This window comes from Heterocephalus glaber, unplaced genomic scaffold (genome assembly GCF_053883595.1).
Source record: "Heterocephalus glaber isolate CG9 unplaced genomic scaffold, H.glaber_assembly_v1.0 deba00001707, whole genome shotgun sequence".
NCBI classification, from domain to species: Eukaryota; Metazoa; Chordata; class Mammalia; order Rodentia; family Bathyergidae; genus Heterocephalus; species Heterocephalus glaber.
In genome coordinates, this window is record NW_028258427.1 from 1,776,159 (window position 1) to 1,799,548 (window position 23,390).

The 23,390-nt window shown below is 35.6% G+C and overlaps 1 protein-coding gene and 1 long non-coding RNA gene across 15 annotated transcripts in view; one reads left to right on the top strand and one right to left on the bottom strand.

Annotated features, from left to right (window-relative positions):
- Itfg1 (integrin alpha FG-GAP repeat containing 1) overlaps positions 1–22,167 on the top strand; it is a 286,118-nt gene extending 263,951 nt beyond the window's left edge. For 4 of the 6 annotated variants that reach the window (XM_087199355.1, XM_004873895.4, XM_087199351.1 and 1 more), the window contains 4 exons: positions 14,831–14,955; positions 15,655–15,737; positions 18,992–19,109; positions 21,774–22,167. In XM_087199355.1, coding sequence (XP_087055481.1) covers positions 14,831–14,955; positions 15,655–15,737; positions 18,992–19,109; positions 21,774–21,833 — 386 coding nt within the window. In that variant the 3' untranslated portion in view covers positions 21,834–22,167. The remainder of the gene's footprint in view (positions 1–14,830; positions 14,956–15,654; positions 15,738–18,991; positions 19,110–21,773) is intronic. The other 2 variants (XM_087199353.1, XM_087199352.1) reach the window with 1 other exon arrangement.
- Positions 1–23,390, bottom strand: part of LOC110347324 (uncharacterized) — a 119,408-nt gene that overhangs the window by 65,282 nt on the left and 30,736 nt on the right. For 7 of the 9 annotated variants that reach the window (XR_015446568.1, XR_015446569.1, XR_015446567.1 and 4 more), the window contains exons 3-4: positions 9,521–9,644; positions 7,945–8,060 (exon numbers count right to left, since the gene is read on the bottom strand). The exons of the other annotated variants lie outside the window; for them this stretch is intronic. This is a non-coding gene — a long non-coding RNA (uncharacterized LOC110347324). The remainder of the gene's footprint in view (positions 1–7,944; positions 8,061–9,520; positions 9,645–23,390) is intronic. 9 annotated transcript variants of the gene reach the window in all.

Genomic DNA, 23,390 nt, shown 5'->3' on the forward strand with positions numbered 1-23,390 from the left:
AAAGGCTCTGGATTTAATCACCTGTACCACAAAGGAAAGAGTGAAAAAATACACACCTATAATCCCAGCTACTCGAGAGGCTGAGGCAGGATAATTGCAAGTTCTAGCAATCTAGCTTGGACAACTCAGCAAGACCTTCCTGCAAAAAAATAAAAAGGGCTGGGTATGTAGTTCAGTGTTAGAATGTCCCTGCGTTCTTTACCCAGTAGTATAAAAGGTGCACGCGCGCACGCACACACACACACACACACTCTTCCCTAGCTGAGAGCTTAGACCACAAGCACTCTGTCACTGAGCTACACCCTCAGCCCCTTTCATGTCCTATTTAAAAAGGAATCTCTAGGCTGGGGATTTAGCTCAGTGGTTCTGGCGCCTGCCTCGAAACTGCAAGGACCTGAGTTTGATCCCCGGTACCAAAAATAAATTAATTACTTAATTAATTTTAAAAAAGGAATCTCTAAAGGAACCCAGAGACTACAAAGGAGATAAAAACAAGAATAAGAGGGCATTTTAGCCTGTGACACAAAGCTATAGCATCCAGTAAATGCAGCCTAACTCATGGCTTAATATAAAGCCTCATGCTACAGATCTCTCTACTATAGTTCCTTTTATTCCATACATCATATCCAGGTTTCAGCAGAAAATTGCAAGACATGCTAAAAAGACAAAAACAAACATAGACATGTCTGAATAGACAAAGCAAGCATCAGAACCAGACTCAGTTATAGCAGACACTGGAATTATAAGATTGGGAATTTAACATAATTGATTAGTGTGCTAAGGGCTATAATGGGGAAAAGAAATGAATGCTAGAAATCAAAAGCAGTATAATAGAAATGAGTGCCTTTGATAGCTCATCAGTAGCTTAGATATGACTAAGGAAAGAATCAGCAACCTTGATATATGCCAGTTGAAACTTCTCAAACTGAAAAGAGAAAAACAAATTAAAAATACATTTTTAGCCAGACATGGTGGCATGCACCTGTAGCCCCAGCTACTCAGAAAGCTGAGGCAAGAGGATGACTTGAGTCCAGGAGTCTGAGGCCACCTGAACATCATATTGAGACTCAATCTAACAAAAAACAAAGGCAGTTTCGCCTTAATGAACATTCAGGTGTAAAATGCTACACTAATATGTCCTTCCCCTCAATCCGTACCTTAATTTTTCCCCTCTAACATTGACTCTGTTGGCTAAAAAGACAACAGCAAGCTTAAGGCAAGTGAACCCTTGATATGTCCTGAATACCTTGAGACCTGCCCTCCTGATAGGCTGCCCTGATACATTCAAAGAACCTCATTCACTAATCTGCCCCTGCTAATCCACATGCCAAGTGCAGCCACATGAGTGGGCCCAGTCAAAACTGCCCCACCAATGCACCAAATCATGAGAAATAAAAGGGGTATAATGTAAGCCATTAAATTTTGGCTTAGCTTGTTAAATAATTGTAAAAAAGAAAGTCTTCCACTTTTTTTCAAGCCAAAAGAATTTACAAAGCTGGAAGTGTCAACATTGATTAAAAGGGACAGTTCAGACTTGAGTGGTTAGGAAAGGGGAAGAAAGGTAAAGAAGCAGAAGATAAGAATGAAGAATTTAAAGAACATGCATATGGAAAAAATGCCTTTGCACAAAGGAGAATGATAAAGTATTTTTGTGTTCTGTGTCTATTGATAGCTAGTAATTGCCTCCAGGTCTCTCTAAGATGAGTAACATGTAAAATCTCCCTAGTCTAATGAACTTTAAAAAAAAAAAAAACACGTGTTTCAGTAAAAATAACCTACCTCGCAATTTGAGACTTAAAAAAAAAAAACTCTCATCTTTGATTGATAAAATAGTTACACATTTTCATCCCTGTCTCAAAACTAAGCAGTTTTACTCCCTTGCTTTTGTTGCTACTGAAAAAGTCCCATTATAGCACAGTGACCATTGGCCTGCCTCAAACAGAAGTATAGATCTATGTGGAAAATAAAGTACACTAGGGTATAAGCTAAGCTTTCCCATTTAGCTCATTTAAAAGACATTATTCACCTTGGAAACCAGAATTTTGTTTTGTTTTTCTTTGTTTTGTTTTGATCAGAAAATGACATTTGAAACATAATTGCATATCACCTCAGAAAAGTTTACCTCCCTAATGCAACTCAAAAGAGACACTGACCATTAAATTGATATGCCACTGGCAGTAACACCTAATGCAATTTGATTTTATGAGAGCTGTGGATTTCTTTTTATTGTTTCCCCTGGCATTTTTTACATATATTAGCAATGGCTTTTTACAGTTCCTTCATTAGATACTTATGTGTATTAAGCTATAGAAAAGCAGTTACCAAAATCAGACTACTCAATTCCTTAAAAAGATAAATATAAATTTAGGGTAGGACCCACTAATTCCACTCCTAGGTACATTCCCAAGAAAAGTGACAGTATATCCACATAAAAACTTAGACATGAATGTTTATAATAGCATTTTTTTATAATAATCAAAAAGTGAAAGGTAACCAAATGTTCATTTTATTGAATATCCATACAATGAAATATTACTCAGCCATGAAAACATGAGACATGCTACAAAGGAATGAATCTTGTTAAATATTTCTAAGTAAAAGAAGCCAGGCACAAAAGACCACACATTGTGCAGCTGCATTTAAATGAAAGATCCAGAATAGGCACATCTATAGAGGTTCATGTTACCAATGGGAAGTAACTACAGTGGATATGGTGCTTCTTTTTTGGATGATGAAATATTCTAGGATTATTGGTGACAGTTGGACAATTATGAATATACTAAAAGCCACTGAATTTTATACATTAAATTGAGTTTTGTGGCATTTGAATTTTCATGTAGCAAAAGAGACAAAAAAAACACTCATGTTCTAAATTATAACTAGGAAGCAGGTTGACAGAGAATCTTAAACCACTTCAACAACTGTCTTAGAAAAACATCATTAAAGGGCCAGAGATTTAGCTCAGTGGCACCATGCCTGCCTTGCAAGCACAAGATCCCCAATACCAAAAGAAAAAAAAAAATCATTAAAAGTTGTTACACTGTCTTTCAGTAACTAATATCAACTTGAAATTCAATCTTAGAAAACCTGAGGAATGATCATATAATAAACAAAATAGCTAACATTTATATAGTGCTTTACATTTTACCAAGTTTTTTTGTATACATTAAAAGTACTGGGGCCGGGGCTTTAGCTCAGTGGTTTTGCCACCTGCTGCGCAAGTGCAAGGACCCGAGTTCGATCACTGGTACCAAAAAAAAAAAAGTACTACTGTTCACCAAGTGTTGTGGCACACACCTGTAATCCTATCACTCTGGAGGCTGAGACAGGAGGATCACTGTGAGTTCAAGGCCAGCATGGGCTACATCGTGAGTTCAAGACCAGCCTAAATTAAAAAGAGACCCTCTTTAAGAAAAAAAAACAAAAAAACTTGGTTCTGCTGCCTGCCTCACAAGTGCAAGGTTCCGAGTTTGATCCCCAGTACCAAAAAAAAACAACAAAAAAAATTATTCTGCTATTATAATTGATTCTCCAAATCCATGCAGTAGGTGGTATTGTTACTAATTTTAGAGATAAGGAAACATTCAAACACTCAGTGATCTCTTTCTGTTGATAATGTAAGGAACAGGGAAAGGGGATGTACCAGAACCCCTGCAGTGGGTCCTGATCTTCTGTGAGCCATGACAGCACAAGGCGAATTAAAGAATAAAGATAGGTGAGACTTAGAGAAGAAGCTGGGTTCTGGGCCTGATCAATGCTGCTCTGGGCAGCAAAGATGAAGGCCCCCCAAGCATGCCACTATTTATTGGGTTCATAGGGAGTAACAGATGACTCAGAGGATGGCAGTAATCCTAGGACAATGAGGATCGTATATCTCCGAGGATGGCAATAATCCTAATTTAACAAGGATCTTATGCTGATGAGGGTATCTAGTCAATGAGGAATTTATGTTGATTAGGATGGTAAGATGAGCAAAGACTTCTTACAACAGTAGGTGGGATGAGTTAAGCTGATAAAAAATTTGTCCCTTTCCAAGTGAAACCTTTCTCTTACTACTTGGTTCTCAGAGAACCAAGATGTCTTCAGCTGATATAATCTTGCCCTTGAATGTCACAGCATCACGGGACCATTGAGATCTCAGCTGTGACCAGAGGCAAAAATGGAGTTTAGGCATGTCATAGCCAACCTATAAGCAAAAAGACTAGGCCTAATCATAATTGTGAAATGATTTTTCCCAAAAATTATGTAGAATGGCTCCCAACAATATATCTTTATGCATCTCCAGGTCAGGATTTGTATCTTTCCTCTCTTTGTCAAAGGCATACATTATGCATTCAGTAACTATTTAGATTAATGAATACACAAATATTAAGGATTAAGAAGGTCAAGAGACATACCAAAGATCAAACAAAGCAGTGTTAGAATACATATCTTTGGCATTCAAAAACCTGTTTTCCATAATATTGCATTACTATTTTTCTGTGTTCCCTAATCATTTGTTCAAGCCTCCGTATTTTAGCTAGGGTCGTGTTGTTTTTCAAACTCCATATATTTGTCTTCACCATAATCATTGATCTAGCATCTTGTAAGACCTTAGGGAAAACTAAAGTTAAATAGTTGTACAAATTATACCTGCTATTTATAACCAAACCATCAGTTTAGTACATCAGACATCCATTAAGTGCCTGTTTGCCAGCCATTATGGTATGCCCTGAGAATAGTAGCATCTAAGCACCTCTTTTTATGGAGCTACTTTCAGTCTAGTTGGAGATCCTACTAATATATTTCATTACTTTATCCTTTTAGTTATCTAGAAGTTGAGTTCAGATAATATAAAATATTTTAAAAGAATAACAAACTCAGTAGGTTCTATTATTCTTTGTTGTAAGCCACACATCAACTCATAGGAAAAGAGGCCAATTATTGTTTAAAGAAATTTAACATAAATAACTACAATTCTAACTTCTAAAATCTATGGATTTAGCATGTTTGTACACACCCTCACCAACTTCTCATATACTGCTCACTCAGTGTTTTTAGCATCTTTCTGGAGCCACATTCTAGAGCACCCAGTACCACCACAAACTTTTAAAAGATGTTGGTCACCTTTTCTTCATATATTTGCCTTTCTTTGAAGATGGCTTCTTTCTTGTTCTTAAGCTGTTCACTAAGCTGGCTTTAAAGCCAGCAGTACTTATTATTAAATTAACAGATTTTAGATTTATAATTTTATCCCAGAGTAATTAGGATATTCCTCTCTTGAATACAATGCCTGATTTATGGCAGATACCTACCATCCATAGAATAAGCAAACCAAGAGTACATCCACTAACATCAGAAACTAGATTTTCCCCAAAGTCCAAGTTAAATCATGTATTTTAATTATGTAAGCCAGTGAAAGATTTACCATGAAGTAGAGGCCATTTTTTTGTATGTGAGTAACCATTTAAAATCAGTGAATTTTTAAAAAGAAAAATAAGAGGATAAGAAACTGTATAATTTAGCAAATGTTTAAATGTCAAGTGAGTAGAGCCTAAAAACCATCCAAACTTTAAAATTAAATGCCAGTGTTTTTATTATTCTCAGTCAAAGCTGGCTTCCTTCAAATCTATTATGTCCTCTTTTTTTCTCCCCATTGCTGAATTCTAGAACCACATTGTAATATGATGCTGTGTGTTGATAAAGTTGTACGTGTTGACAACAGCCTTTTCACAATTACGTACTGTGTTTTACATATAGAAATTTGCAGTCTAAATGTGTGATTAATAAGTTTCAGTATTAATCATCAATTTTTTGTTTGTTTTGGTTTTTGTGGTACTAAATATTAAATCCAGGTGCTTATGCATGTTAAGCATGCACTCTGCCACTAAACTATGTCCCCATCCCTTACTATTTTTTTTATTTTGAGACAGAGCCTTGCTAAATTGCCCAGGTTGGCCTCAAACTTGTGGTCCTGCCTCAGCTTCCCACAGTAACTGGGATTACTAGCATACAAATCCACATCCAGCTAAAAATCTGTTACAAAATATTTTATCATTTGCTGTCTTTGGCCACACTGTTCTAGCTTAGTTGATTTTTTAAAAAAAAAATCAGTGGTCACTGGTCTATTATTAGAAATTATCCTAGGATAACAGCTGTGATATTCTGTGTTACCCACAATATTCAGGGCATTGAACACTCACATGAGATATGTCGATAAGAAGTCACTAAAATCACCTTAGATTTTTTAATTGATTCTCATAGAATTAAATTACATATATGCAGCATCTAACAGGAAGATTCTTTTCTCTAAGTTTGTGTTTCAAATGAAACTTGGAACACCTTAAAATTATTGTAAAATATCAATGAATTGCACTGTCAGAGAACACTTTAAACACTAATTTAATTGCTAGACTTTTTTCTGGCTAGAATATCCAATTTATGTATGTTTACAGTGAGCCTTATCACATTAACAAATTATTACCCCAGGTTGGCAGTTAGGAACAAGAGATAATGATAATTATTATAGCCAGAAATATTTTAACACACATATCAGAACCTACCTTGTTAGCAATTAAAATAGACTAGCAGCAAATTATTTTTAATTTTATCTTTTATCAAAAAGACTTGAACCATTTATTTTAATAGAATCTTTTTACTCTGACTCTGGTATGAGAAAACAAATACACCAGTACATGGAAGTCAGTCTCCTTCCCCACCCCATGTATCTCCACAGGTGGGTCACCCAGTGAGCAAAGAGCACACTGATTAAGAGAGCATCTACCGCTTACTCTTGAAAGTCTCAAGTCAAATGTGACCGTGTAACAAAAGCATTATTCGTTTAGGCAACTAGAAGATAGACGCACACCATGAAAGAAGAGTTACATGCCCATTAGCAAGAGGAAACATTACCAGGCAAATTATTTGTAAGAGTCCCTGTGTAAAAAAATGTATTTAATATTAAAACTATCTGTGAATATAATGTTTTTCTTTCACAGTCTTCTCTTTGTATTTCTTAACCTTTATTGTTCATGTTATTTATCCAGCTTGCCATTCTCAAAATTACAAATTCTCCTCACAAAGAAATATTGTCCTCAACCGATTGTTTTATTACACGAAAATTAATTTAGCAGTCATACCACATGGTACAAAAACATTTCTCTTAGCATCCCGCTACTAGCAATAAGAATAGTCCTGAAATTTTCACGCTCCCAGATACAGCCTTTTTAACTATCTGAAATCAGCCAGCTGATCTGAGCCTCTTGTAATGTAGGTCAAGGGCTGGTCCCATCCAGATGTTGTCTTTTTCATAATCTCATTTTGCAAGGTTATATCACTGGGTTAAAAACTTCCTCAGCAAATTGTTGCCCTTCATCAAACATCCACAGGATTAATCACCTTCATCCCCCAAAAGGATCACTTTAATAGCCCATTTGTGGCTATAGAGTAGGAAAACCACAAAGCCTAAGATATACTTAATGAGCTCAAACACAACAACAATGAATAATGGCCTAACAGTCCAGATTTGTAAAAAACAGCCAGTGCCATGTTAATCGGAATCTTTAACTGGGCATAAAATGCTACCAATTCCCAGATCACATCCTAAAAACCTCACAAATATTACAGAGAGACAAATAATAAAACAAATAAACAATTAGCATTGGAAAAGTGTGTATCATAAGAAGTCCTTTTTATAGAGCAATAAGACAAATATCACATTTCTTTTTTGACCAAAGACAGGATCTCAGGTGACAAAGGAGTGTAGGATTTGGAATTAGGCTGATGAATTCTCAACTCCACCACATAGCAACTATGTGTTTTTAATCAAATTGCTTAACCTCTCAATTTCCTGGTGGTAAAGAGATAATAATAGCACCCACCCTCATATAATTATTATTAAGAAATATTGAAATAATCCACAAAAATACTTCTCACACGTTTTGGTATATCATAAGCATTCAATACCTGTTAATTGTCTTTTTATTTATGCAGAATGTGTTTTGTCTAATTTTTAGACTTCATCCTTCGGTGTTCTTCTCTGCCTTCATTTTAATTGGTGTCAATATTGAATTGTTTCAGAGCTGTCAGTTGAAGAGTAACAAATACTTCCTGAGACAATTTTCTTTTTCAAAGTTACACAAAACATTGGTTATTTCAATGTATCCTTTCATTTCATTTTTATAGAGGTACTATTTTTTCTTAAGACAGGGCAGTACCAGGGTTGTAGTTAATACTGTTAATTGAAAATTCCTTGTGGTTTGAAACCTTGCAGGCGAAAAATTTCAGTACTCTTTAATGAACAACACCACATATATTTTCACCTACCAAGAAAGATAAAATTTTAGGATGGATAGAGAAAGTGGAGTATCATTCAGCCATAAAAAGGAACATACTAATACCTACTAAAACTTATATGACCCTTTAAAAAGTTATGCTAAGTGAAAGAAGCCAAGCAGAAATGGTTATATATTATATTATTTGTTTTGTGTGATGCAACTAGAATAGACAAATCCTTAGTGCTGAAAGCAGATTAAACATTATCTGGGAAGGAAGACTTGAGTGTGATTACTTAATGGGTAACAGGATATGTTAATGGGATGATGAAAAGTTTGGAACTAGAGAGAGCTCATGGTTATAAAGCATTGTGAATACAGTAAAAGATATCTAATTTTACACTTTAAAATGGCTGTTATGTGAATTTCATCTCAACTTAAAGAAAAAAGAATAAACTGAAATGAGTGTTTTATTGATGTAATGCACAGATGTTCACTATTTATAACAGTGAAAGATGAGGAATTCCTAAATCTCCAATAGTAGAGGATTCACTGTAAAATAGGATATTATGTAGACAAGAACATTATATTTTGTCATATCTGCATAGATATCATTTTAGAAAAATAATTTTTAATATATACATATCTTGTTTTGGTTGTTGTCACTGCAAAAACTTTGCTTCACAAAGACATGTTGAAACCAGGCTTTTCAGTGCTTATGTAGCTACCTCAGGATAGTCCACCTTGACTTTAATCCACAATGTGTGGAGATTCTAAGTTGTTTCAAACGGACTTTTAAGGCCACCATCATTTGCAATCCCAAGAAGTTGGCCTTCTAGCACAGACAAAGTCAGTATATCTGCTTATTCACAAATGGGTCACAGATCCATTTCCTCCCAGTTTGGGGGTCTTTTGTGGTTGGGAAGTAATACTCAAGCTCTTTTGAAAGCTGAAATTGGTGATCTGATGCCCTGGCTGTCTCTTTTGAAATCTCTGCTAATGTTTGAAACATGTCAGAAAGCCCCACTGTTCACTGATCACCCCTATAATTGCAGTTTGTCTTGGAATGCAGTCACTTTATCTGTCAGTGTGAACACAGTTGTCATTCTTTCCTGAAGTGATGAGTTGAATTGAATATGTCACATAAGTAAATAAGTTTTGTGACCCATTTTATGTCACTGAAATATACTGCCAGTGGTGACTTGTTTTTTCTAAAAGAACTCTCTTGAACAGTTCCCATAACTTAGAAACTCCAGCCAGTGACCTACCTTTAGAAAGCCATCTCACTTCTGTAGATAACAGATGTATATGCTCTTATGTCCATCTCCTGACAGAGCTGCACAGACATGAGTTAAGCTATGTCCTTTAATGTGGTTGATAATTTAATCACATCTGCAAAACATTCAGTAACATTTTTCAACTTGCCAGCATTTCTCTATGGATGACATAGTGCATAAACTCACATTCAAAAGTGACCTCTTTGCTGGGCATGGTGGCACATGCCTGTAATCCTAGCACTTGGGAGGCTGAGGTGGGAGGATTTCCATGAATTCAAGTCCAGCCTGAGCTACATAGTGAATTCAAGGCCAACCTGAACTACATAACGAGACCCTGTCTCAAAAAAAAAAAAGTGACCTCTTTGACCTTAGTAGTGAAACCAGAAAGCTGTACAGTCTATGCATATTCCTACACAAAATGACCAGTTCAGTTTTCCTGATATGTAATATCTCAGGCTTGACTATTTTTGTTGAATATCTCTGCAGCTGTGATCCTGGTTGGCAACAAAAGTGCACATAACATATCCTTGTGAAACACATCCTCCTGAAAAATATATCACACAAATGCATTGTTGTCTTGTTAACATCAGTAGAATAATCAACCTGAATTGCATACCATGGTGACCCATTAATCCTCTCTAACAATTGTGCCTCAATATCCTCTACTGTTGCATCAATTTGTATAGTTACAGTGAGAGTCAAAAGAGGAACATGTGCCTTTTTTTCAATTATTTTATATCATTACATATTTGTAGTACATAATGATTACATTCCTTGTAGGAAGTTGGCACAAGTACACCTTTTGAACTGCACCTTGTCCTAAAAGTTCATGACAGAAATATCCTTAGGTGGGCCAGGGATGTGGCTCAGTGCCACAGCACCTGCCTGGCAAATGCAAGGTCCTGAGTTCGATATCCGGTATTGCCAAAAAAAAAAAAAAATGTCCTTAGCAGCAGGCAAAATCAACTATTCATTAGTAACAGGCTTCTTAGCTTTAGCAGTGAAGTTAGTTACTAAGAATGATACCATCAGTGCAGACACATTTGATGAAGTGGTGATCTTCAATAATTGCTCTGTTCTTCCTTTTCATATTGTTTTTTTTTTTTAAACTAAAGGCTTGTCCTTTAATGCAGGGTGCTTGATCTCCATGTAGTGAAGCAGTTATGAAGGAGTCATGCCTTGGTTGGATAGCGACATATTTTACAAAGCCTGTTGCAGTGAACTCATAATTTAAGTAGGGCTCTCAGTATTTTCTTTTCAACTACCTTTGTTTTTGTTGGCTTAGAGTCTTCTTCTGTCTCATCGTGGAGTACTTCTCCTTTGCAAAGAAGCTCTCCAGTGATGTTTGTTTTTCACTCTCTTTGGCTAGGGTTAGCTTGTGGGCTTCCCAAAACTGTCACTGAGACAAATGTACAATATGAGAAAGAGGCTTGGATATAAGTGGTTAAATAATGAGTCAGCCACACACAGACTAAAATAAGTGTCAGATTCTGACTTACTGCCTGCCACCAGATGCAGATGTTCACCAACTAACTTGCCACTATAAAGCTTACACTAGATGCAGCTTATCTAGGGTTTTAATGAGTCGGCAAGCAGTTGATTTATTATGGTCCCCTTACAGTCAGACCTCTCTCATGTTAATTGGAGTTCACAATCTCTCCCCAGCACTAGCATCACAGCCTCAGCTCCAGCTGAGAGCATCAGACAGTGGATTCTAATAAAGAGCACACAACTTAGATCTTTTGCATATCCAGTTCACATTAGTGTTTGCACTATGAGAATCTAATGCTGCCGGTAATCTGACAGGAAGTGAAATGATGGGGAGCAGCTGTAAATACAAATGAAGCTTCAGTCAATTGCCCACCACTCACTTCCTGCTGTTCCTAACAGGCCACATACAGGTACTAGTCCATGGCCTGGGTTGGGACCCCTGTATTACCTTTAGTCTTAGTTGATAGAATTTCAGTGTTTTAATAATGCTCATGAAATAATATTGAGTGAAGATAATATTAAACTTGTTAGTATTTAACATATGTTAAAATGTTTGTGCATGCAGGTGCCTTGGTGGAAAAAGTATGTAACAAAGTATTCTCAAATAAAATAATGAAACAATCTTTTCATTTTTGAGATTTTAGATAAGTTTACTTAATAGTTTTCAGTTTTTATTGCATATGCAACTTTAATTTGAAATTTATGTTCTATAATCTGTTCAATATGATTGAAAAATGTTTTGAAATTGGCACTTCCGTAAGATATAGTTTATAGACATAGTTTAGTTAGTATAGTTAAGACATAGTTGGAACAGGGATTTAGCTCAATGGTTCTGGCACCTGCCTTGCAAGCTCAAGGTCCCAAGTTCAATCCCCATTACCCCCCCCAAAAAAAGACATAGTTTATAGGCATAGTTTAATGTCTATTAAGACAGCCCTTGCTAAGAGTATCATGAAATCAGCATATGTTTAATTTTTAATTCAACTTGTTATGTTAATAAAGACACCTAGCATGTATTGAGTATGGACTGTCAGACACTTGTCTTTTAAGCATTATTCAGTCAGGAATGGACTAATTCTGTGCCCATGCTATTTGTTATATTGTTTTACAATTTCATATACATTGTTCAGTCTTTTTAATACCTGTCTCTAATTCATGTTCCTTTCCATTAGACCTTACAACTTCCAGCTTAACAATGGTATATATACTTTGAAGCAATTTCACATTTCTGGGTAACATTAGTGATGTCTAGCAGAGTCCCCTTGAATATTAAAATATTTATGTATTGGGCCGGGGATTTTAGCTCAGTGGTTCTGCCCCCTGCCTCATAAGCGCAAGGTCCCAAGTTCAATCCCTGGTACAAAAAAAAAAAAGTATGTATTAATTAACATTGAGAGTTAAATGTTCAGTTTAAGCATGTAGAACACCTAGCAAATACACATACCTTAAAAGGAAATTGTAATATGGAGAGATTGAATTTCAGAATGGCAGTAGATGAATCTCTCCCCTTAACCTTAAAAAAAAAAAAAAAAATAAGTACTGGCCAACCAACTCCTATCAGTCATTATAGTACTCTGGAAATTAACCAGAGCCACAGAGGGTAGTAAGTGTTAATCTAGCCAAGGAAACTACTGACCATCTACAAGACAGCAGAGCAAGATGCAGCTTATCCCTTGCCACTCACTGAAATCCTGAGGCTGTTCCCATCCTGCTTCCCTTCTCCACTAGAGTAGTAGCATTGCCATGAAAACCTAGGAACTTCACAGCCAATGGACAGGACTGAACTCCTTGGTGCTCCAATATAGTCTCCTTCCCTGTAGCATTGTCAGTATTTTATATGACTAGCACCTCCTGGGAAAAGTCTCCATTCTCAGGATATTGACTATTTGATTTGACTCAGAGTCCAGATTTGGGGGGCTGAGAGGCAACTATCCCTGGGCATTACCAAAAAACAACAGCAGTCTGCTGGCCACATTACAACTATCTAAGCCTTTGATTAAAGGAAACAAGAACTTTGCTTAACTATAAAAAAGGAAATCCTGGAAAATTGATAACTATAGGCAACTTTGAAAAGCTACAGCATATTCATGGAGGATGTTGAAAGTTGAAAAAGACCTAGAAAGGAAAATACCTCGTAGAAATAACTCAGCTGTCTTTCTCCTTGACCTTAAGGTCCTGCTCAAGCAGGAAATGAGAACTAAGGCTGTCCTATAAACTGTCTGAACTTTGAAAGCATGTTTTCACACATCAGTCCCCTTGACAAAGGGTAGAAGACACAGGCAGGTTACTTAAGGAATTCTTATGACCAACCATTGGCCACTAAATTATATTGACCCAGGTATCCCCTCAGTAAGCTAGACTTAGAACAAAAACTCCTAAGATATAAATTAAAAAGAATGTAGGGGCAGCCACTACGGGCAATAAAGAATCTACACAGTTAATCCACAAAGTCACTAAATAACGACAACAACAAAACAAAAGCAAACACTGGGGGAGGGGTCCTACTTTTGTCACATAATCTAAAAAGTTCACTTACAAGACTTTCGGAAAAACAAAGAAGTATGCTACATACACATTACAGTTAAAAAAAAAAAAAAAGCAACAGAAAATATGCCTGAAAAGACCAGATGTTGGACTTACTAGAGACTGTAAATCAGCTATCTACAATCTGTATTAAAAGCCCTAAAGGAAACCAGGGTTAAAGAATTGCAGGAATGTATGACAACTGTATCTCATTAAATAGAGAATACATATATATATAGAAATCACTTTTTAAAAATCAAATAGAGGGCTGGAGTTGTAGTTCAGTGATAACAGTGCTTACCAAGCATGCATAAGGCTCCTGAGTTCAGTCCTCAGCACCACCAAAGAAAAAACTCTGAAGTTGGAAAAAGGACAGTAACTGAAATTTTAAAATTCAGTACAATGCTCAGCAATAGATTCTAGCTAGCAAACAAATCTACAAACTTGAATATACGTGAATTGAAATTAAGCATTCTGAATTATAGGAAAAAATGAAAATTAACAGTCTCAGAGACATGTGGAGGCACCGTCAAGCATGCCAACATCTTCATAATAGGAGTCATAGGATGAAAGAAAGAAAGAGAAGGAATATCTGAAAAATAAGTTGTGGCTATCGTGATTCACCTGGGTCTCCTAGACCTAAGGTGTACTTTTATTTTTGCTCTTTTCCTCTTTTGTTCAGCCCAAGTTTGATCTGCAGAGCCAGTTTCTCTCTTACCCCTTCACCCTTCACTTTTCAGAATGAAGGCACTGTTTAAAAGAAAGTTGGAAGTACCCAGATTTCATAACAAATATTAATCTACACATCTGAATAGCACAGAACATTCCAAGTAGGGTACTTAGAGAACCACACTCAAACACATCATAGTCAAACTGCCAGAAGATAACCAGAGATTCTTGGAAGCAAAGGCAAAGAGAAGCAATGCACCATGTATTAAGAGCTCCTTAAGAAGATTAACAGCTAACTGCTCCTCGGAAACTGGAGGCCAGAGGCAGAGGATAAATACACTTAAAGTGCTGAGAAGAAAAACACTGTCCCCCAAGAATTCTGTATCTGACAAAACTACCATCTTTCAGAAATGAAGTATTTTAGACATTCTGAGATAAACAAAATCAGAATTCATTACTAACATCTCTGAAAACTCTGGGGGTGGCTTCAGGTTCATTAATATTTCACATTTTTAAACTTGAAAACATTTCTGTTACCTGAATTTTTAACATTTTAATATTTGATGGGACAATGTTTTCAAAACTGTTTTTTGTTTTGCTTTGTTTTAATAAATCTAGCTGGACAACTGAGCCAGTCGGCACATCTAGCACTCCAGCTACCATACAATGTACTTGGTTTAGGTCGAAGTGCAAATTTTCTTGACCATCTTTATGTTGGTATTCCCCGTCCACCCGGAGAGAAGGTAAGTAAAAATTTAATTTGTCTAAAATTAATCTGTTTTAATAATCACTACTTAAATATTTGAATGTAATAATATGAGTCCAGTTCTATTTGAATTCAAGTAATTAAAATATTTGTTCTTCCCTGTAGGGAATAAAAATTGATTGGTAGTGATTAAGCTTAAGTAGACTATATCATGATTTGAAGACATTGTATGTTTTTTCCATTTCCTCTCCCATAAACCTCAAGACTTCCTACCCTTCTTTCCTGGTTTTTCTTCTTAACATTTTTACCACCTAATATATTTATTTTCCTACCATGGATAATATAGTATTACATTTATGTATTGTATTACACCTAAATATAATAAGTATAATAGTATACTCACTTTGTTTGTCCATCTCTCCTCAACTTAAATTTTAACTCTAAACAGCATCTGTACATAATGCTTTAAACAGTACCTGCTATATGTGTCCAATAAATATTCGTTGAGTAATGAATGCATTCATAAGGCACAAATATAATCTTTCCCTGAAAAGGTCCAGAAGTTCTTCCAACATGTTACAGAACATCTGTTGGGGACTACATATGTTAATTTAGCTTAATCCATACCCAGGATTTCAATTTCTCAAAATAACTGAGATTTTTCCTTATTTATGTAAAATAATTGTGTGCTTCTTGAATGTAATAGATGTTAAATATTCTTAAATTCTTTTTTCAGTCTATAAGAAAACAAGAATGGACTGCAATCATTCCAAATTCCCAGCTAATTGTCATTCCATACCCCCACAATGTCCCTCGAAGGTAATGTCCTTGCTTAAACTAAATTTGTTAAAGGTACTATCAACTCTGAATCATAGATCATTACATCTTTTTAAAACTCATATTCCTACTATGTTCTCATGAGTAATGTAATCTGCCTATAGCAAATTTTAAACGAGTAAACATACTTACACAAAAGGTCTCTGACATATTTAATAAAGAAAAAATTCAATCCTATTGGAAAAACAGCCAGTTAATTAAAGATTTATACATGTTCTGCTTAAATAAATTACTCTTCAGTTATCTAGTTATAAATTTTAAAATTTCAGGGTGTGTGTGTGTGTGTGTGCTGCCAGCAATTTAACCCAGAGCCTTGAACATGCTAGGCAGGCACTCTACCACTAAGCTATAACTCCAGTCTTAGGTTGCTGTATTTTTTAATAAGCACTGATCTTTTAAGTAAATTCTTTGAGAAGTGCTATATTTGGAGTCAAACAGTCTGCAGGTTAGAAAAATTCAGCTCTATTGCTGACTGAAGCAAATCTGAAAACTAACCTTTGCTTCTCCGGTGGCCCAATGTTTACATCTGTAGAATGGGAGGTAGAACACCTGCCTTATGAGGGTAAGGATGAAACACAGTTAACACAGTGCCAGACATATGTTGTGAATAGTAGGTGTTTTTATTCTTATCAGAAGCAGGTGCCTTTCATGATATAGCATTTAACTGTAATGCTTAATTTATCTTTCTTCAAGTTTTAATTATATGATTGGCTATTCTTTTTAAAGTAGGTGATAAAGGTGTTCAGTAATGTTTAAATTTGGTTAGGAAAAATATTCTAGTCTGGTATCAACATGGGAAAATAAAGAGAGATGGTGTGATTTATCTATGAATATGTAACCAATAGGGTCCTGCTTTTTACACATTTTCTCAAAAGATAGGCTTTATTGTTCTTCCCCTGCCTCAGCCTGGGGATGGAGCCCAGGGCATTTTACATGCCAAGCATGCACTGTACCACCTCTCAGTCCTGTTATTTATTGTATTCCTAGATGAATGTTTTTGATCTGTGCTAGAACAAGCTCATGCCATGTCTGGAGCTGTGTGCATCCTTTTCCATCTCTATTCAGTGAAGTCACATTAAACTCAGTTGTGATGGGAGAATTTGCTCCATGAAAATGGGTAAATGTCATAAATCAGGTCTAATCCCACTTGAGAGCCATTTTACCAATGCAGCACTTGATATATTTTATTGTAGATTTACAGGCTTTACAAACAAATTTGCTTAAGAAAACAAACCTTATTACACTGTTATGCTTAAAACAACAGAAATAGTTATAGTCCTGCTTCTTTTTTGTTTTTGTTGTTGCTTTGTTTTCAGATGGGGATCACACTGTATATCCAGTTGGTAAGGCCTCTCAAGTACCTGGGATTACAGCCTCACACTACTGTGCCAGGCCCTGATTCAGATTTTTTTTAATGAGCCTATATTGTACATTTATGTTAGTTTCCTGTACATGAAATATATAACAAAAATAAAAACTTTATATCATGAATAGGAAACTATACAAAGCATGGTACTATCATATAGTGCAGTACCAGGGTTCATATTTACTACCATGGACATAGAACAGTCTCCTAAGATAAACAGTAGGCCAAAAAATAAAAAAGCAAAATGCAGAAAAGTATGTAAAATATGTGACCATTGTGATTTTGAAAGATGGCATCTTTGAATATGTATAATATATGTTTATTTCTGAAAAAAATATGCAAGAAACAGGTCTGAGCAACTGCCCCTGAACAGGAAAATGAGTATTGGCTTTTTTTTTGGTCCTACTTTATTTTTGTACCAAAATGCCTATGTTTTTTATTTTTTTAATATTATTTTAAAAGTAGAACTGCCAGAAAAGCAAAACCTCATGAAACAATTGTTCTTAAGTACTCATAGTTAAACCTCAACTAATTATGTTTTCTTAAAGTTTACTTATTCTTCTGAATTTTCAGGAAATCTTACCAATAGCTTTCATCCACAATCTCAGTATTTTCATGTTTCTCTTGCTCTTTCTGAACGAATATTCTTTTTTGGGGGGCGGGTACCGGGAATCAAACTCGGGTCCTTGTGCTTGCAAGGCAGGCAGCGGAACCACTGAGCTAAATTCCCAGCCCGTGAACAAATATTCTTTTCAAATTTATGTACATAATAAAAACCAAATTGATTTTAGTTTGAGGTGTATTTTGAGATTTATTGACTAGAGGCTAACTAGAAGATCAATAAATTTTAATTATACCAAAATAAATCAATAGTGATTTGCTTTTCATCAAATGGTTTTTCCTTTATTAAATATTTAAAATGAAAATATATCTGTTTTCTGTTTCCAGGGAGAACAGAAATTCCCATATATATAACTACCTGCAGTGTTGGTGATAAAGACCTGCTTTCAGGCTTTTCAGGGGTTGCAAGTGCTGGATTATATATATTGTTTTAGGAGGCAAGAGCTAGTTCTAATGATCTTTAGTTTGTGTATCCTGCCATTAACAGTGAGGAACTAAAGGTGATTTTGTAAGAGATCTCAGTATAAAAGTCATTACAGTAATGTTAAACCCTCCAGTATGACCCAGAAATAGTAGATTTTTCTACTAGCCACCTGTCTACACCCAGACATATGGTCATTTTACTTGGTCATATTACATGTGTGGGCAAAGGTCAGAAAAGGTTTATTCAAATCATGTAACTACATATTCTTGGAGTTCAAGGTTTCAAATTCAGCAGGTTGATCAAAATATCAAAAAGATGTCTTTGTTTTTCTAAATAGCCTTGGTAAGTTTATATAATAATAATTGTCAGAAGATCAAACTTGGAAAAGGAAAAATATCAAAATGTCTCATCAAGAATTATACCTCAGATAGGGCTGGGGATTTAGCTCAGTGGTTCCGGCGCCTGCCTCGCAAGCACAAGGTCCCGAGTTCAATCCCTGGTACCAAAAAAAAAAAAAAGAATTATACCTCAGAGGGGTGAGGAGTGTGTCTCAGTGTTAAAGTGTTTACCTTCAAGGTGGCCCTGGGTTCAAGCCCCAGCACCATGTAAAAAAAAATTCTTGACTATCAAGAAAGAAATGGACTTTGAGGGATCATCAGTATTCTTACCACTATTGAAATTTACTAAGTTATTTTACTCACAATGAATGTGTAGATGACTAATGATTTACTGAATGTACTGTTAATTCACCTGTTTTCCTTTTCATCTCAGTTTAAGCTTCTCATTAAGATTTGTAATTTTAATTTTTTTTGTTTTTATCTGTAGCTGGAGTGCCAAACTATATCTCACACCAAGTAACATTGTTCTGCTCACTGCTATTGCGCTCGTCGGTGTCTGTGTTTTCATCTTGGCAATAATTGGCATTTTACATTGGCAGGAAAAGGTTTGTTCATTTCAATGAAAACATTAACTTTAGTTAATGTATTATAATGTGTTCCTCTTTAAAACAACATTAAAGGGCCAGTGCTGTGGCTTAGTAACACAGCAGCAGCCTAGCATGTGTGAGGCTGTGGGTTAGATCCCCAGCACCACCACAATAAAAGTATTAACTATATAAGAAGGTTCCAGTAATGCCGCTCCATAAAAAGGGCTTCTTCATAGGAAAGAGCTAGGGTTTTATTTGATGGAGTGTCCTGTCATAATCTTTTTTTACTAAAATTACCTTCAGTTTCATCTTAATTACTCTTTTATGAAAAAGCACATGTTAATTATTCTAATAAATATTCATACATTTGATACTCAAATTAAATCACTCTTTTACATTACAAAAACAATAACAAAGTTACATATTCTGTTAACCTTAAGATTGCAGTTTAAACCAGTTGTGGTAACCACTGTAATTCCTGTTGGGAGGGCTGAGGTAAGAGGATCACAGGTTTAAGTCTAACCTGGACAATTTAGTAAGACCCTGACTCAAAATAAAATTTAGAGCTATATCTGGGGATGTAGCTCAGTGGTAGAACACTTGCCTAGCATGCAAAAGGTTCAATCTCAGGTAAACAGAGAGAGAGAAAATTGCACTTAAAAGGTATGATCAAGGATGACTCTACATACGAGAACATAGTTTAAAAATATTACATAGCTGTGTATTATGGAAGACATGAAATTAATCTCATTAATTTCTCAGGAGATCTGTTTATAGCATAAATAATTACGATACAATGCCTTAAAGTTTTAATTACAAGTATATATTTGGCCATGTATATACTGTGTCTCTTGTGGCACTTTGCTGGTTCTTCTTCTTTAACCTGTTTTTTATGTATGCTGGCTGCTACTTTCTCCCAATCTCTCAATGCAAGCTTTCTACAATGTCTGCCCTAGTCTATCTTCTCTATGAACTTTTCATACACTTTCTCTCACAATTTCATGTAATATCATGGCTCAGCTATTAACTCAAAATATTCCCAGACACTTCTTTGCATCTTTACTTCTCTCTCTCTCTCCCTGTCTCCCTACTAGAGATTGAATCCAGTAATTGCTGAATTGCTGAGTTACATCCCCATTCCCCACCCTTTCTCTCCCACTCCCCCGTTTTTTGTTTGGTTGGTTGGTTGGTTTTGTTGACAGGGTCTCTATTTGTAGTTCAGGCTGAACTAACTCACTATGTAGCCCAGACTGGCCTCGAATTCACAGCATCCCTCTTGCCTCAGCCTTCCAAGTGCTGGGCTTACAGGCATACACCACCACGCCCACTTGTTCCTTTTTTCTTTTTCTTCCTTTCTTTCTTTCTTTTCTTTTCCTTTCTTTTCTTTTCTTTCTTTTCTTTCTTTCTGGAGGCAGGGTCTTGCTGAGTTGTTCAGGCTGGCCTTAAACTTTCAAACTTCCTTCCTCAGACTCCCGAGGAGCTGGGATTACAAGCATGAGCTCTACCTACCATGCTGAGCCTCTTAAAGCTCTCTCCCCTCATTTCCACCTGTCACCATTTTATTTCTACCTAGATTACTTAGAAGCACCTCAAAATCAGTATTCTAAAGCTTTCTCTCTCTTCTGTCAATTCCCCATAAGACTGTCTTTAGCTGACTCCACTTCCTCTTTCCTAATACCACTGTAGCTCAGCCCCTTTTTATATCCTACCTGATATCTCTAATTTCTTTCTCTCCCCTTTCCATTTGACATATCCTATTGCTTTCAGATTACTCATCAGTAAGTTTAGCCTTAATTATTTCACTCTCTTGCTCAAAAATCTCTGTCTGCTGCATAAACTGTGTGAATTCCTGAGCCAGACCTTCACATGATTTCACAGGACTCCACAATATATCTTTTTATCCTTATTTCTTACTGATTCCTTTCATATATTCCATTCTTCTTTCAGAATTCCCATGACTGATCATGTTCTCCCAGCTTGAAATGAATGCCCTTCCCTCCTATTTCCATAAATACCACTTTTTCCAAACTTTCCCTTTCCTCACTCACACCTAGAAGTAATCTCTCTCAGAAGTAACATTCTCACTTTGTGACCTGAAGGACAGTGTGTTTCATTTTTTTTTTCTTTCTAAGTATTAAGTTGCTGAAGAGCAAGCTATGAAACTGGGGAATATTTTAATCCCCTAAAATAACATACACAATACCTTACTTGGAGTAGAGGTCAATAAACATCTGCTAAATCATTAGGTTAACCAAAAAAAATGAATATACTTTAGGTTTGTCTATTAACATCAGTGTTAAGAATGGGTGGGAAGCCAGTGGTTGAATCTGTCATTATAGAATCTAATGTTTATTCCTACTTTCTTTTTTTTTCTAGTATGGGGGATCGAACTCATGACTTTGCACTTGCCAGGCAGGTGCAGCGTCACTGAGCTATATCCCCAGCCCTATTTCTACTTTCAAATAAAGGACAAGCTAAGAATTTAAGGAATATCTATTGTTGATTTTTAAATTGAACTAGTAGACCATTAATTATAAAATAGCTTCATTATTGCATTATAAAATCACACCTATTATCTGCTAATTCCTGAGGGCTGTTTAAAAATTCATCACTTGTATTTCAGAAATGAGTGTCCTTAACATTTTCTTATAATTTCTAAACTGGTCTAAACTTCTTTTTCAGAAAGCAGATGATAGAGAAAAGCGACAAGAAGCCCATCGGTTTCATTTTGATGCTATGTGACTTGGGTTTAATATTGCCTAATGGAATGAATTTTCATGTGATTAGTTGAAATAACCAACTTCTGGCTTATCAAAAAATAGGAGATTTTGAATATTATTTATAAATGATGCATCATTTGGTAATTATTTGGAAAGTATTAAATACAGTCTGACTGTCTCACAAGGTCTTTTTTAAGCAGTTTGTATACAATTGGGTTCATTATTCAGTAGTTCTGTGCATTTTTCTTCCTTTGTGGAATGTATTGCATGTACTGTGGTGTCTATGTATTTATAATCTTATTAGAGTAATAATGATGGATAAAGACATGTAAATAAAACTATTTAAATGAGCAGGATTCTTTTATTCCACTTAAATTGGTCTTGTTTCTTATTATGATAATACAAATTATACTTTTGCAGATGCATCACAGATAGAGTTATTAAACCTGCACCTTCATTACAGCAGTTCAGGGGTCTCATTGTTGGCACACGATGTAGTGATTGAGCACTCTGGCTTTGGAGTCACAGCAAGACAGACTTGCCTTAAACTCCTGCTTCCAGAGCTTGCAAAGATATTGTTTGAATTTGGCTCTTCCTTAACCACTGTGTGCTTCACTTTTGTTTACACAATGGGGCTAATAGTATACCTAACTCACTTGAGTTATTGTAAACATTACATGGGGAGATTTTTGTAAAATGCTTAGCTTGGTGCCTAGCACAGAGTAAGTGCTCATTAAGTGATAGTTGTCATTATTTTCAGATGATTTATTAGACTTCTACAACTAATTATCAAATTACATTTTAAAAATTATATAGAATTGGTAGAATTTTACTTTCAGGCATGAGGAAATCATGTTCTTTGGAAAACCGAAATTCTTGGTGGTTCACAACTTATATGTACATTACTTGCTCATATTGACTAAAAATTATAGTACTCTCCAAGAATAAATGTGCTCTAAAAACGTTCATGTGAAAACTAATCCTTATCATGTGATAATGAAGAACATTTGGTTTCTTGAAAAGAAGCTACTGTAGGCAGCATCTGGGAAAAAAAATCTTCAATTGCATTTCTGTTCTCAAAGGCTTAGAAAAGTCTGTAATTTACATTCAAACTTCAATGCAAATTTTATATTATATTCACATTGCCAAAATTTACTTCAAAGAGACTGAAGTGTAAGATTGAGAAACAAGGGCCAGGGATTTAGCTCAGTGGTTTCGCTGCCTGCTGTGCAAGCTCAAGGACCGGAGTTCGATCCCCGGTACCAAAAAAAAAAAGATTGAGAAACAAGTTTATATATGAAGTCTAATAATTTTCTAATATGCAAATAGACATGTGATAGCTCTAAAATACAAAAATTTCTCTGAAAACAATTTTTCCCTTCATGCTGTTTTTTTCTTTACAGTTCACTGAGAGTGGCATGTGTTTAATTATTTACTGTGTATCTAAGCATGTTAATGTGTCTTCCTAATAAATATGCCTTACTGAAAGAAAGTGTTGTGGTCAGTTTTTAAACAATTATTTTGGAGCTGAAGAGGCACTCGAGGTTTTGAATTATAAATCACTTATCTGGACCCTGAC